This window comes from Nicotiana tomentosiformis, chromosome 10 (assembly GCF_000390325.3).
Source record: "Nicotiana tomentosiformis chromosome 10, ASM39032v3, whole genome shotgun sequence".
Taxonomy (NCBI): domain Eukaryota; kingdom Viridiplantae; phylum Streptophyta; class Magnoliopsida; order Solanales; family Solanaceae; genus Nicotiana; species Nicotiana tomentosiformis.
In genome coordinates this window covers 38,342,473-38,359,630 of record NC_090821.1, presented here as the reverse complement: position 1 = coordinate 38,359,630, position 17,158 = coordinate 38,342,473, and the positions used below count along the sequence as shown (strand labels likewise).

The 17,158-nt window shown below is 38.7% G+C and overlaps 1 protein-coding gene across 1 annotated transcript; it reads left to right on the top strand.

Moving 5' to 3' along the window:
* The first annotated feature begins 8,425 nt into the window (after positions 1-8,425).
* LOC117276290 (uncharacterized) lies at positions 8,426-9,514 on the top strand. Its single transcript, XM_033655657.1, has 5 exons — positions 8,426-8,726; positions 8,816-8,896; positions 9,003-9,219; positions 9,270-9,370; positions 9,447-9,514. Exons 1-5 carry the CDS (start codon positions 8,426-8,428, stop codon positions 9,512-9,514), a joined length of 768 nt encoding a protein of 255 aa, XP_033511548.1.
* The last annotated feature ends 7,644 nt before the right edge of the window (positions 9,515-17,158 follow it).

Here is a 17,158-nt window from a genome sequence, read left to right as displayed (position 1 = left end):
GGATTGAGGTTTTCATGTACAAGGTTGCAGTTCCGTTTCGACATGAAGGTCATGAGTTCCAGAAAGCATGGACGATTTCAGATATTTAGAAGAATGTTGGCACTATCTAGTGTCACCTGAGAAGGGTGCGCATTTCATAAGGCACATTGTGGTTTGATGTGTGGATGTTTGACTGGTTGTATGGGAATCGCTTGGTTATTGAGTACTGATGTTCAAATTTTTCTTCATGGCACGAAAGATGCATATGAGTGTTTCTCTATGCTCGAGTACCCGATGTTTATCTCAACCCTAGCCGAAAACATCCAATAAACTAAAGTAACGCCGTCTCTTGTCCATGGCTACTGATCCTTCGTCCGGTGGTGGAAAGCCATAGGACAACCACCAAGAAACGCTCAGCTTGATAACTCTGCAACCCCAGCAAAACCCTACTGCAAACATCTCCCCAACAGCAATAGATTTGCAAAATGGGATTGAAGTCACTGCAGCGCCAAATCACCTGGGCAATCCAACAACTACTTTGTTCGATTCAATATTAAATCGACCAATGCCAAACAATGGAAATACTTCTCCATATCAATATCAACACCCACATGACAATTTGGAGGCTCGCAACATAGCTACAAAGAGCATCGAACACCCTAAATGCCCAAAACTTCACCAACTGGTTGAGTGTGTATTACCAGAAGCTCAAATTGGCAAAGGAAAATATCAATCTATTGGTAATGATGCAGGGATTGGTACTGAATTTCCCAAAGGCCAATTCGAGGGATAGAACATAACAACAATACAAGAAAGTGTTGCTGCAAATTCACAAATACCAGCTGCTCGACGAAATGCCACAGAGAACTACATCAATAATTTGAAGGAGAAATCGATGGACATGCTTCTCAACATGATATTGAAGGTAGTCTTCAAGGAAATTCCCACGGAAACCCAACAAAAAGTTATGCTCATTTGGAGCCTGCTTCATCAGCGGGCCTATTACCGGGGCATAGTGAATTGCCTGATAAGGCCACTGCATCCCAAATGAAGGAGCAATGTGGAGCACAGAAGAACACTCATAGCATTCCTATATCAATGCACCATCAGCAAAGTCCAACAGAGCTAAGCCACACTGTCACAACTGCACTGATGAGCTACCAAAACACTACTCCTCTTACACAAGTGCAAAAGCAACTTGTAAGGAAAGACCAGTTACACAGAAATACCTCACAGACCCTTCCAACTACTGAATCACCTAGCCACAACAATTTTCCAAAGATATCATCCATCTTTATTGCACAAACAGAACTGAAAGGAGGAGTAAAAATTGCTTATTTCAATGTTAGAACTGTCTACATTGACCTTGAAAATGAGTATGATCACACTACTGTCTGGATAAAACAATTCATGCTCATACAGGGGCAGAGAATGCAACTCCAAGCATGGACTCCAAACTTTAAAGCCAACGGAGACTCACCTATTATCCCAACTTGGGTGATACTACCAGAACTGCCCTGGAACCTATACTATATGGAGATTCACACATTGTTGCTATCACCAGTTGGTAAAATTTTGCATCTTGATCTTGCCTCAATACAGAAGACTAGGGGTAGTGTTGCAAAGGTAAGGGTACAGATTGATCTATCAAAACAAAGACCTCATCATGTCTGGCTTGGATTTAATGAAGAACAAGATGAGAATGACGATGGTCAATGGATTGAAGTAGATTATGAGGATCTGCCAACTTACTGCCTACACTGCAAATACCTTGGAAATACAATCCAATTCTACCCAACCAAAAGAAGATAGGAAGAGGGGAAAGAAAAATGATGTTAATGAAACAACAGCTCAAAAAGATATTCAGAAATACCACAACAATTCTGGGAGCATAGCCATGCAACAACCATAGATGTAAATAGGGCACATGCAGGACAAGGACAAAAATCAGAAGTAAAAGCATGTCATACAGAACCAAAGAAAGGACAACACTGAAGGACTTCATCGGAAAATAGCAACACGACAAGCAATAAAGAATAACCATTCCAATGAACAATGGCAAACCTAAAGGAGGAAGAACTTCAAAGGTGTGAATGCTAAGACCACACAGCAAAACATCAGGCAATCTGTTAACACAACAACTGGAAACTAGAAACAACTAATCACTAAGACCACACACATGGCATCTAATCTACCAAATAATATTGTAGTAGTTTAGGAGAATGGGGAGATAGGTGGAGATCAAACAACTACCAATCCCAACAACGTGTGTACATGATTTGGGAGAGGAAAGTTGGATGAACAGGGTGAACCTTCATCAGTAAGGGATGGGAAACCAAAGGAATTAGAAGTCCCACAAGTACTACAAATCCCCAGTGGTCATGAGAAGGGTCACATGACAATTATTAATCGAGAGAATGAATCCATAGGAACACAACCACTCACAACCAAGTCCAAATCTAATCCCAGCCAAAAGAAAAGGAAATAATTGACAAGACAAAGGGAAGAAGTAGATTTGAATCTAGGAATGACTGGAACTTTAGATTGCGACCAAGCTATACTCTCACCTCATGCCAAGGAAACAAGAACTAGAACATTAGTAGTACCATCAGCAATAGCTACCATGGATCAAATCTCACCATCAAATAGGCAGGAGGAAGCAGGAATCAAAAACTTTGAAACAATTACAATCACATAGAATAATGCCAGTTCAACAAGTTCACTCCATCTGTACTAGAGGAATATGATTCCCGGCACAATCAGACTCAAAATAAAGAATCAAACTACAGCAGTGACGACCTAGATGGAGAGGATCAGCAAATCATGGTTTTCCAGAAAAATGTAGGGACTATGGAGCACACTAAACTCAAGACAGAGGTGCAGACCACTACAGAAATTCCTAAGATCGGTTCCACATACAATCTCCAAATGAGGGAAGAAAATATGAGAGTTATGAAGATGACTTCTGAGATGTTAAAGGAGGCAACAATGAGGGCTCATGATGATATTGATCAAGCTATAGTACCAAGGGAATCAGGTACAATTGAGACAATGCCCATTGCATGTGCTTCAAGTACTAGATATCCAATACAAATACAGATCAATGTACCATTAAAATCACCAGAGCAGGTGTTACATAATATAATCACATACGAAGTATTGCCTATGGAAATTCAAAATGCAATGGTGGAACAAGAGCAACAAGAAGATGAGGGTGATGATGAGTCTACTACTGGGAATTTTAAAGCTATTGCTAAAGAATAAGATCTATCACCTAGAGTTTCCTCTAGAAGTGCTAAGAAAGGTAAGGAGCAATATAATAAAGAATCTCTACAACCAATAAGAAAATAGCCCAAGATGGCAGCCTCAATGACTAATTAATGATTAAAACACTAATATGAAACATAAGGTCTGTTAAGACTCAACATGCCTATCAGAGAGTCATCAACATGTAAAGGGAATATGGTTTTTTCATTTTTGCATTTATGGAGCCATTTCAAAAGCAAAGGTATATCCAAAACTACAAGAGGGGATTAGGTATGAAAGATGCAATATCAAATGTCAATGGGAAAATGTGCTTATTCTTTGATGCAGTGGTGGAATGAGAGTTGGTGATTGATACTGAACAGAAGCTCACCATCAAGGTGTATTATAAGGATATTGAAAAATATATTATGATAACTTTTGTATATACAAAGTGTTCATCACTGAAAAGATTAGAATTGTGGGACAATCTATATTACCTTGCCAACGACATGGAACTGCCTTGCGTAAGTGGAGGAGATTTTAATGTGGTTCTTAGTGGAAAGGAGAAGATAGGAGGACTGCCTGTATACCCCCCAGAATATGAAGATTTTTCTTCCTGTGTTAACTCATGTAGATTGTTTGATCTTGGATATAAAGGCAGACCCTTCACTTAGTGGAATAGGAGGTCAAATGCAAAATGCATTTTAAAAAGACTGGACAAAATACTAGTGAACCTACCTTCCCAAATATTATTCCCTGATATAGAAGTAGAGCATCTCATTAGATCAAGTTTTGCAATTTGTAAAACCATTCATATTCCTCAACTTCTGGACAAAAAATGAATCCTTCATGGAGGTGGTTACACAAAATTGGATGGCTGATTTCACTGGTGATCCTTTCTTAATGTTCAAGCAAAAACTAAAGAGGACTAAAATTGCACTATCTAAATGGAGCAAGCTCACTTATGGAGACATTTTCAAGTAACTGCTATTAGAGAAGCTGTGGTTAGGGTGAAGGAAATATGTTTTGAAAAAGAAACAACAGTAGAGAATAGAATACTCCTTCAGAAGGTACAAGCTGAACTTAAAACATACCTGAGCATTGAGGAGAAGTATTGGAAAGAGAGAGCATGTATGATATAGTTTGCAGAAGGGGACAGAAACACCAGATATTTCCATAACTATGTCAATGGAAAAAGGCAAAAGTTACAACTGAAGAGAATACAAAATAATACTGGTGCATGGATAGAGTCACAACATCTCATGGCTGAAGTTGCAGTTGATTTCTTCTAGAAACAATTCACACAAGAAGCTGAGCCTACGAGTTTTGAACTACTTAACAATGTTCCTACAATGGTATCTGCTGAACAGAACAGAGAGCTATGTACAACTCCTACAAGAGAAAAGCTAAAGGCAGCTGTTTTTGCATTGAGTGGAGAGAGTGCAAGTGGTCCTGATAGATTCACTAGCATATTCTTTCAAACATGCTGGAAGATTATAGGGGAAGATATACACAACACGGTGAAGCAGTTCTATGGAGGAAGACCTTTACCTAAGGTTATAACACACACAAACCTTGTTTTATTACCAGAGAAATTAATGGTCCAAACTTTCTCAGATCTCAGACCTATAAGTTTGAGCAATTTTATACACAAGGTTTTCTCTAGAGTACTTCATGATAGGTTGGAAATGATTTTGCCTTCTTTGATCTCTCCCAACCAATCAGGATTTGTCAAGGGGAAAAGTATTTTTGAGAAGATTCTGTTAACTCAGGATATTGTCACTGACATAAGATTAAGGGGTAAACCTGCCAATGTAGTGATCAAACTTGACATGGCAGAGGCATATGATAGGGTTTCATGGAGATACCTAATGCATGTGCTAAGGAAGATTGGATTTGTAAAATTCTTTATCAATATGATATGGAATCTAATTGCTAATAACTGGTACTCAGTTCTGATTAATGGTCAAGCATCGGGTTCTTCCACTCAACAAGAGGTGTTAAACAAGGGGACCCTTTATCACCGGCTCTATTTATTCTCTCAATAGAGGTACTGTCCAGATCTTTGAATAAGCTATTTGAAGACAAACTGTTCAAGGGTTATGGCATGCCAATGTGGACTGATCCATTAAACCACCTAGCCTATGCTGATGACACTATCATCTTTGTTTTTGCTGATCAATACTCCTTACAGATGATAGTTAAAGTTTTAGCAAACTATGAGCATATGTATGGGCAATTAATTAATAAAGAAAAGAGATCTTTCTATGTGCATTCAAATATTGCTGCAACATTTATCAACACAATGGAAGACGTCACAAGTATCTCAAAGGGTGAATTCCCATTTACTTATTTGCGTTGTCCAATCGTTTATACTAGAAGAAGAAAGGAGTACTACAATGGACTTACACAGAAGGTGAAGACCAAACTACATTCATGGAAGGGTAAGCTTCTATCTTATGGAGCAAAATCCACTCTGATTTCCAGTGTACTTCAAAGCATGCCAACTCACATTTTCTAAGTACTGGATCCACCTGCCAATGTACTACAACACTTTTTGTTTTGGGCAAATTATACTACTAGGCAGTCTTCCTAGTAGCTAATTTATTAATAATAAAAGAAAAAAATCACAAAGAAAGAGTACAAGTAAGGAGGGCTTTAGCAAAGTATTGTTTCCTCTATGCCCTGCCTATATAGTCATCCCTATGCGCCTCCATTGCCTTTTAGTGACAGACTTACGATGTGGCTGCCATCAGAGTCTCACGAGGGAGAATGATCTCATAGCCGTTTGGATATTTTCTAAAGGCATAGGATAAGTAGCAAACACATACTGAGCTAGGCCTTATATTTTAATTCCTATTGAGGCATGAATAATCTCATATACTAGGCAGTATGTAAAAAATAAGAACTTGAAAAAAATAGATATTGTATGATCATCATAGAGTTTATAACATATTCTGTGATGATATTACATATTGTGATGATAATAAAATGGTAAAATAAAATTATGTATGAATAATTGTCTTGCCCTTTTTTCTCGTGCTTTATGAATTCTTCGATTTGTAGTACCTTATCTTCGTCATCAACCCTCTTTGAAATGTCTTCTAATATCATCATTTTTTTCTGGATCAATTGGACTTGTTAGATCTTGTGGAGGTGGTAGGTACAGTCACCTTTTGCTTCGCAACCCTCATTTCCAATCGCCTAATCACAGCATCTTGTGTCATCTTACCACCCCAGCTATGTTTCCTGTCAAGTATCTTCTTCTTACTTTTGTTTGAACCACTTCTCAAGGATGTCGGTGAAAGATCTCCTTCCCTAGCTACGATTGCAAAGGCTGCGTCTAGCATTTCTTTCTCGTCCACTTCTTCATAGATACCTTGTCCCATACCCAAACCAAAATCATATATTGGATTGTGTCCGAGCAATATAGCTCCTTTGTCGGTTCATGGATTATCAAGATCTCTTAAGATATCCATATCATGTAAAACGAGAGCATGGAGAATATTTGTTGGTGTCAAGTTGAATATTGCAGCTATTGCATTGTTACTTCCAGTAGGTACTGCCTTGTGCATCGAGGAACTTTCTATCTCTTTCGAGCCTGCTGCAATTATTATCTGTTGTTGCTGCCCAGAAGGTACAAAAACAGCAGCATTTGGACTCAGAAGTTTCTGCTTTTGCAATTTAAAGGAAGAGTTTGAAAACTGCTCTTGTCCTTTGTGAACAACGATTGCTTCCTCATTTGATGGAGAATTTGCTGAGAATTGTTCTGCCTCATAAGCACTATCAGCATAATCTTCTTCTTCCTCCTCCACTTGTTTAGCCCATGTCTTATGACTCACCATAACAATACTTGTCGCACCTTGTTTCTCCTTATAACCACTTCCTTAATTTGTGGATGCTTGAGAGAAAGTTGTATTTGCTTGTTAGTTGTTACCTGTTGATAGTAGTTGCTGTTCAGAATTGACTGCTCACTCGCCATAAGATTCCATCGATTGGGAAGGGACCTCACGGATGGAGGTATTCAACGTAACCAATGGTCCATTGATTTTTGGAGTTGTGTTTATGAGCATTGCTTTCTGAGCATCCTTTACCATTTTGGCAAGATCTGGATTGGATATGTGTAATGTTGGTGAGGCTGCATTAGGTTCTTTCCCAGTCTCTTGCTCATTAACAGGAATAAGTGCAAGAGCCTTGGATACTTCTGCGACGCCGCTGTTTATAGCATTTTGCCGAACACCCAAAATCTTAGCCAAATTGTCGCTGCTTCGACCTCCCCTGTTATTGCTGGAATCTGGTATTATTTGCAAGTTAAAAGAACCAGTTTTTGAAATAATCATTGAAGCACCTGTAGCTTTTGAATTCTGCTTCTGTTTTGTAGTACTTGGCGTGTTTGATTGACTGGTATTTAAGGTTTCCTCACATTGAAGTTGCTGCACCCTTTTTCCAGCATCAACGACCATTGTTCCATTCAGTACATTCCAACAGGAAACCTGATTACAAGTACCGTGTTGATCCTTAGCTTTTTCTTGGACATTAAAAGATTGGCCAACACATTCCGCACCTGTTCCAATTTGGACATCATGTACAACTGAAAAAGATGTTTGAGTTGCTACTGTATTGTGAGTTTCAACAACAGCACTTACATAAGACATTTGCAAGGCTTTTTTGGAGCAACAGGGATGAAGGAAGAAGTAGACACTGGAAAAAATGACAAAACTTATGATTGCCAAAGGAGGAGGGTGGAGTGGGGTTTAGATCTCTTGTGCATATTGTACAAGCATTATTTGCAAAACTGTGGTGGAACTTCAGGACTAGTAAGTCACTACGGGCCAACTTCATGTGGAATAAGTATTGCAAGAAAGAACTTCCTGCAGTTGTTCAATTTAAACAAGGCTCACATGTTTGGAGGAAAATGTTACATGCAAGGGAAGAAGTAGAACATGAATTATTATGGGAGATAAAGAGTGGAACCTCAAACACATGGCATGAGAATTGGACTGGCTTAGGTGCATTGTATCATGTCATACCCCCAGAATTCCATATCAATGAAGAACTTCAAGAAGTAGCTGAATTGAGAGAGGAAAATGCCGGGAATGACCAAATGCTGGAACAAAATTTTCAAACAGAAATTGCAGATCACATAAAACAGGAGGTGTACTTTGAGAATAGTAATGGCTATTGGGACACACCAAAATGAATGTCTACAGCATCAGGCGGATTCACAGTAACCACTGCTTGGGAAATTTTGAGGCACAGGGCACATGTAAATGCTGAATATAAGCTGCTGTGGACAAAGGGCCTACCATTTAAAATATCTTTCTTTCTATGGAGATTATGGAAAGGCAAGATACCTACTGATGACTTGTGGAGAAGGAATGATTATATGGTAGTATCAAAATGTTGGTGCTGTGATCAACCCCAAGAGGATTCCTATCAGCATCTATTCTTACTAAATCCTACAGCTAATAGAGTGTGGAGGACATTTGTGCAAGCAGCAGGTATAATTGATAATCTAGTGCAGGTTCACCAAGTCATTCAATCTTGGTGGAATTTTGATTGTTGTCCCAAACTGAAGCCCTTATACCAGGCAGCCCCTGCAGTGATCACTTGGGAAATCTGTTAGAGGAGAAACACAAGGAAGTATGGAGGTACAGTTTCGTGCAACATGGTGATTCATGAGGTTAACATGACATTACACAATCTAGCTAGGATTAGGTATCCTTGGATGCCAAATATCCCTTTACTATGGCCAGACATGATAATATTTTTTGAAGGATACAAACCTTATGTTATGACTAAGAGAATAACATGGGAGCCACCTTATGAAGAATGGTTCAAATGTAACATTAATGGTGCCTTAAAAGGCAATCCAGGATCAAGCTCTTATGATTTTTGTATGAGGAACAGTGGTGGAGATTTGGTACATGCTAAGGCAGAGAGGATAGGAGAGAGTACTAATATTGTGGCAGAAGCAAAAGCGATCGTAGAAGGGTAAGCTTATTGTGTTAATCAACAGCTGCACCCTTTGATCATAAAGACAGATTCACTGGTGATGAAGAGAATCATAGAGGGAGATTGGGAAACTCCATGGTGTATAGGAAAGGAGGTGAAGAGGATAAAGATAACGAAGGAGCAATTCAATGTGCTCTTTCAACATGTTCTAAGGGAGGGCAACACACTGGCGGATTATTTTGCTAACACAACTTTCTTTTTTGCAGGTACCATGACATTTAACTCATTCACTGACTTGCCAAGTGGAAGGGGAAGGATACTCATACTTGATTAGTCAAAAACTCCTAATTTAAGGATTAGGATTGCCAAGAGAAAAGCTCTAGATTGAACATAGATGCAGCTGAATGCTCAGGCCAATTTAATGATAACTAGATGTACACTGTTAGTCCAGTGCTTCAAAATATGCAACACAACAGCGTGTTATTGGTTATTAATGGGGTCATTAAGCAATCAAAGCACGCAGGTTCAACCAAAGAAGAAGGTCCTCTAATGCTACTGACAGATAGCCATCATGTAACACACTACTAGCAAGGACTAAACTCCAAAAGAAAACATGGGCAATCGTTAAGCTAAATACGGAATTTGACAAAATATGGCACCAGGTGAGAGCGTTTGAAGGTGCTACTTTGAAGTTATGAACACAGCTGATGGATACACACAACACTTCATGCTTTGAATAAAATTTGTAATAGTTAGTTCTTAATGTTTTTCATCGCTTTAGACATCCAAACTGTGCAATTTGTAATATTTAGTTTTTATATTTTATATAAATTAGCCACTAGGGTACGACTCAAGTGGTATATTTTCTGTAAAACAATATGAGTGTCTCTCGTGAGATGATTGTTTATCGGGGATGTATCAGTCATTTGAGTGGTAGAGTTGGGATCGGATATGGAGATTCTTGTATTCTTTGGATTTGGATACTAGAAGTTCTCATAGGCATACTATACCTTGGGTTGTGTACTGTAAAACTATGGCCAGAGTTAGATATCTAATGGTATGTTTTATGGATAGGTTAATGTGGATCTTTGGAAGGTTATTTACCTATTTCGAGAGGATCGAAATTGATTAAGGGGGCCATTAGGAGGCCTGATGAGAATGTGTATACTACATCGAATCAGATTGGTTACTCAGCACATCTGCTGTTGAGGGGTGTGCCTTTGGCTAGGATTGATATTATTCCTATCCGGATATGTTACAGGTGTTACTCTCTTTTGCTATGATGGGTAGTGAGACTGTTGGCTATTTACACACATAGTGTGGTCTTGTTTTTGCCTTGTGGAGAAATTCAAGTGAGATAACTCTTGGGGTGTTGAATAGTGGATTGTGTCTTGGTTATGGTCTTCCTATTTTTGGTATATTGTGCTATCCGTTTCTTCTTGGTTATGGTTATGCTCTTGGCATGTTTGTTGTTGATACACAAGTGTTTTTTGATTGTGAGTATTATGGCTCGATGGGTAATCCATGGCGATCGGTATGTTTGGATCGAGTTACGCACCACATCGGAGTTATGTTAAGATATGATCCTTTGTGCTTATTTCGTGTGTTTTGTTTCTCCTCTATGAGATGGCTTCATAACATTGCACTTTGTGGTGGTATCTATTGATCTTGTAGGATGGTTCTCTCATTTGGTTCTCCTTTCATCACTGGATATGTTTGAGTTGTTGCTTGTCTAGTACACAAATTGCATCGTATGTAGCTCTGGGTTTCATTGGTGTGGTTTGTCAGTCGAGTAGTTTGCACTGGTAAAATGAGATTTTTGGACCTGTAATTAGTGCTATCGGATTTGGTTAAGGTAAGTTCGAAGAATAATGTCAATTGTTAGCTTAGAATTTGGCAATGGTTCTTAGCGAGCGAGAGAGCTCCGCGACTTATGGATCTTTTGGGTAGTTATAAGTTTCTACATGTTTCTTTCATCTTTGGCAGTGTAAAAAGGTTCATAACAAGGTTTCTTTGATATGAGGTATGTCTCCGGTATTGGGTTTGTTAATGGGCAGCTATTGTGGTCGGAAGTTATTGTTATGAGTATATGAGTTATGTGGTAGCTCATGTGATTATATCTTGGGATACAGTTATGGCATGATACAGCTTGTTTAGACTTATACGGGGTATAGATGCGCGAATCGGGTCTCATGATAAATTCCGTATATTGGAGACTGGGTTCTAAGGTTTGTGGACTAAGGTTAAAGGAGGAATATTCAGTTAGGTTATGTTGACGTAGGATCACCCATGGTTATGTGTATGGTTAGTTTAGATGGTGATTTGATGGCTTTGGAATGACCCTTGGCACAATCGAGGACAAACATATGTTTAAGTAGGGGAGAATGTAATGACCCGACCGGTCATTTTGAGCATTTGCATTCCGTTTGGTGGTTTGAGGTCTTGTGTATCTTCATATGATGTATTATAACTTGAGTGTATGGTCTGTTTTAGTTTTCGAGTGGTTCCGGGTGTCACGCCCCGACCTCAGGGAGCGCGACCGGCACTCAACCGAGATACCCCGGTTAAGCAAGTGTGCTAGATGCCTTCTACCCAACCTTTCCCATTAACAATATAAGAATCAGTACAAGTGATAGGCATGAGAAGAGTCAAGTGTTCCACATTCTTTTTCCATTATTCAAAGGATATTTATTTACGGTTTTCAAAATATTACGAGTTTATAGATATGATGAAAAATAGTTTTGCCAAATACCAACACTTCTAGTTCCATTCCAAACATCAGACACCATCCACAACCAGTCTATGGAGCCTCTAAGTACAATAGAAGTGAAGAATGGAAGTGTCGGCGATAAGGCCCCGGCTATACCTCAAAGCAGAATATACGACGTCAAATGATATAAAGCCTGAAACATAGTAGGACTCACCAAAACCTGCTGAATAGGGAGTAACTGCTATCGAGGATCATGACCGCCCGCTGATGAACCAACTGCATCCATTGAAGAGGCAGCGCCCCCGACAAAAGGGACGTTAGTACATGTAGAATAGTACTAGTATGTAAAGCTAAATGTCCTCTTTCAAAATAGAACGCTAATATAATAAGGGGGGGAAATTATGGAAACAACAAGAAACAATCAACAATATCCAAATGCCAAGTTTCAAACATAACAATTTTCAAAATACGGATATAATATGTTTTTTTTTGGGATATCATTAGTACCGATTGAGATATACCACCATGTATTTTGCACAGAGTCCGATCACGACCCGATCGGCTAGGTCGTCTTCCCCGAAGACATCAACCACAATTACAATTACTATCATGAACTACAATCATTATCTCAATCACAATCTCAAGCACAATTTCAATTACAATTTCTAGCGCAATCACCACCATATGTGCGGCATGGCATCCGATCACGACCCGACCGGCTAGGCCGTCTCACCACAATGCCGTATGGATCGACATCAACCTTTTCTAGTAATCACCTCATCCCAATAAAGGGGAATATTCTCATCACAATAATCTTATCCCAAATAAGGGGAATAATCACAATGCACCATACACCGGCACGTGTAGTTTCGAGGTTAGGTTATTCCTACCTACCCTTCCTCGTTGACTAATGATACTCCCAAAAATATTTTGTTTTGCACATAAGGAAAACGAAAGTACAAATATATTTTATATTCACCTTATTATCTTTCACACTATATATATCTTCATTAGTATTTTCAACCATTCACAACATCGTTATTTCCTTGGCTCTCTTGGCCATACTTTTGATTCTTCATTCATGGCACGGTGGACGTATCTCATACTCCATACTTTCATTTCTTTCCTATCATGGATCATCATCATAAATATCAACAAATAAAATATTCCAAAAATCATAACTTTAGGTTCATTAGTAATGAAGGCTTTAAACAAAATGGATTTCATTCCAAGAAATGGAGTAAAATGATTGAAAATCAAAGCAAAAATTAAAATCATAAACGAGTAACACATCATTTATTATTGAAAAACTTTTTCCCAAAAGGGCAACACACAATTTCAACTCATGAATATATAAGAGCTCAAAATACAATGGAAATACATACAAAGCATAACATTAGTTAAAACATCCACATTTGGGCATGACTTGAGTACATAAGCTTTTAGGCAAATCTATTTTCAAAGTCAATTTGGAACACTTGAATCAAGGCTCATTTCATAACCTTTCTCACATCATTTCATTTCCTTGGCACCATTGGCCATAAGTATAATTTTCATTCTTGGTATGTTGGCCACACTTTATATCTCCAACTCACTTCTTTCACTTTCAAGCATCTTTATAGATTATCAATAATATCAACATTCGAAATCAAGGCCTTATGTATATATATGAGCTATATGAGTTTTAGATGCATTGAGTATTCTTTCCAAGTTATGCATAATGGACTTTCATTTGAAACATGAATTGAAGTTATAATGCTTGAACATATAAACCATACTTGACATTTACGGGAACATCATGGAATTCAAGTGGACCACTTATGCATTCGCAGAATGGACCGCATAATCACTCTCCAAAATTCATCATGCCAAATCTACGATGGATGTGCAGACACGAAATAACTATGCGATCGCATAATGGACTGTAGAACAACCTTAAAAACTCAAATGATTCTCTGCTCATCTCCGCGATGATTATGTGACCCGCAAAATGGTTATGCGGTCGCGAAACTAACCACATAATCGCCTTCTTTAGCCAAAAATTTCGATCAAATCCTCAGCACCTCGGCACCAAAAAACCTCAAATTCCTTGAAAAAATTTACGGGGCCTTACACCGGGTTGATTTGGAAGCTTTAAGTTGGAAGAGTTGAACAAGTTTGACTTTTGTGTAGTTAGCCTCAGATCAGAGTTTTGATTGTCCCGTTAGGTCCGGATGGAGATTTTGGACTTGGGTGTATGCCCGAATTTGCATTTGGTTGACTTAGAAGGTTTTGGCTCTAATTGGCAAAAGTTGGCAATTTGAAGGTTTGAAAAGTTCATAGGTTTGACGGAGCATTAAACTTGAAGTTATCAAGTTTGGATTATTGTTTTGGTAGTTGGAATAGGTTCTTTATGTCAATTGGAACTTGTGTGCAAAATTTGAGGTGATTCCAAGTTATTTAGACGTGTTCGGCATAAGTTTGGTATTTGGAAATTTGGAATAGTTCGTTAAGCTTGAATTGAGATGCAATTCATGGTTTTGATGTTATTTTGTGAGATTTGAAGCCTTGAGTAGGTCCGTGTTATGTATTGGAAGTTATTGGAATGTTCGGACGAGGTCACGAGGGGATCACGTGCGTTTTAGATGATTTTCATACCATTTTGGGTCATGTTAGTTATTGCTAGTTTTGGCAGGGACCTGGTGTGGTCGCATCTGTGGAGGGTTGGTCGAAGATGCAAAGTCGCACCTGCGGTTGGAGATGTGCACCTTTAGAGTTTGGCCGGACTGAGGAATTTCACTTTTGCGCTTGATGAGCTGCACATGCGAAGCCACAGATGCGGCTGGCTTGTCGCAGATGCGATGAGCAGCCTGTTGAGGCATACTCACAGATGCGAGATTGGAACCGCAGAAGCGGTGTCGCTGATGCAGTCATTTGTTCGCAAATGCGGATTCACTGGCAGCTTGTTACATTTCGAAGGTTGGTTCATTTTATCACAATTTGAGATTGGGAGCTTGGATTTGGGCAATGTTTGAGGGGATTTTCACTACTTGTGTTGGGGTAAGTGTTCTTGATTCGAATTTGATTATTATTCATGATTCTATCTTTGATTTTGGCATTGGATTGATGAATCTAAAAGAGTGATTGGGGGATTTTGACAAAACTTTTCTAAAGTGAATAATGGGGTTTTGAACATCGATTCGAAGTGGATTTGGATAAAACTTATATGGCTGGACTTGTATTCGAATGGGTTGTCAGAATTTATGAGTTTTATCAGGTTCTGAGGTGCGGGCTCGGATTGACCTTTTGGTTGATTTTGAGTATTTGATTAAAGATTCAACCTTTATTGTTTGGGTTTGGTTCCTATAACATTATTTGATATTTTTGAATTGCTTTTGGCTAGATTCGAGCCGTTCGGAGGTTGATTCACACGCGATGGTGTTTCCAGAGTATCGTTTTTGCTTGTTTGAGGTAAGCATCTTACATAAACTTGGTTGAGGCACTAGAGTCCTGGGTTATTTGTGATAGCTATGTGTTATGGGTAGCACACATGTGAGGGGTTGAGCCCATGTTCGTGTACCGGGGTATTATTCATGCTCGGGGTAGTGCTTAGGCTATGATATGCCTGAAATTGACTGCTAAGCTTCATGATGTTATGTTTCTCATGTTTGTAACCCCCTCCCCTTTGTGAGCTATTTGAACCATATTTGAGGTTATGTAAAGGTTAATCTCTTGATTGAACATGATAATTGCTACTTTCATGATGTAATTGCCTGATTTGAGATATGGTAGCACACTTCGCACATGCCTACACCTTAGCATGTCACTTTACTAGTCTCTAAGTATGAAATTTGATATTCATTATTGATGTACATGTAATCTTGCATATCTGCTTTATTTGTGATATGGATTGGATTGGTAGCACGTGAGTTATCCGTGCAGTTGTGATAATTGCCACGTGAGTTGTCCGTCCGGTTGTGATTATTGGCACGTGAGTTATCCGTGCGGTTGTGATTATTGGTACATAAGTTGTCCGTGTAGTTGTGATTATGATAGCACGTGAGTTGTCTGTATGGATCCAAGATGTGATTATTGGCACATGAGTTGTACATGCGGTTATGATTATTGGCACATGAAGTGTCCATGCGATTGAGATATTATTGGCACTGAGTTGTACATTCAACACATGAGTTATCCGTGCAGCGTGTGGATAAGGATCCATCCCCATAGGGTGACCCTCTCATGTTTCTCTCTTGATGGAGTACATGCGGTATATGGAAAACTGGCCAGTATGTGTTTTGGATATTGCATTTCTTCTCTGCTTGTAATTTTCTTGGATGTATACATGATTTTGCTGCATCTCTTCTCTATTTGCTAGCTCCGGAATATAAACATGCCTTTATGCATATCTCCTTTATATGCTATTCCTTACTTGATGAGATGAGACACGCTACATATCTTCCTTATGTGTGAGTCCATATGACTTGACTTGTTTAATCATGCATGTCTTCTCTATATATGATTGTTGAAGGATTAATTGAGGTTTCATGCTTATCTTCTCGATAAGCAACTGGTAAAGGATTATCTGGTATTTTACGCATATCTCCTCTATATGCTGGATTGCTAACTGAAACAGAGTATGTTATGTTATCTTTGTGAACCGAGGTGGCTTTATCCGTGATTTATGATTTGATAATATTACTGTTGTATACTTGTGAGATTTATGAAGTGAACAGGTTATTAGCGAGTAACATTGATAACTCTTGCCTCTAATACCTCACCGAGGTTAGTTATGATACTTGCTAAGTACATGGGGTTGGTTGTACTCATACTACATTCTGCACATTACGTGCAGATCTTGGAGCTTAACTGTTCTGGTTACAAAAGTTGGCATTGAAGATGTTCTGCTTTCCGGATATAGCTATCACTGGTCCTTGGTAGTTTTAGATTCTTATTCTATTTATGTATATTCCAAACATATGTTGTATTTATTTCATATCATCTTTCTAAATCTAAATCTTAGTAGTTCATGACTTGTACTACTAATCCTTAGGTTATTGTATGGAAACTCAGCTATTTTATTTATTTATTATTTTCATTGGAATTGTGTAACTGTTTGTTAGCTTATCTAGCGGGTTGGGTTTGGTGCCATCACGAATAGGTAGATTTTGGGTCCCGACACCATGGAACAAGATTGCTTTAGTTTTGTCCACAAGCTTCATCAATGTCAAATACACAGTGATCTAATTCATTCACCACCTTCTAAATTGCATCCCATATCTGCTCATG

Excerpts from the sequence above, each read along its gene's own strand:
- LOC117276290 (XM_033655657.1), top strand. The coding sequence starts at position 8,426 with ATGTCTACAGCATCAGGCGGATTCACAGTAACCACTGCTTGGGAAATT. Across the intron at positions 9,220-9,269 it reads GCAAAAGCGATCGTAGAAGG|ATTCACTGGTGATGAAGAGA; the intron begins GTAAGCTTATTG and ends TCATAAAGACAG. Across the intron at positions 9,371-9,446 it reads TAACGAAGGAGCAATTCAAT|GTACCATGACATTTAACTCA; the intron begins GTGCTCTTTCAA and ends TCTTTTTTGCAG.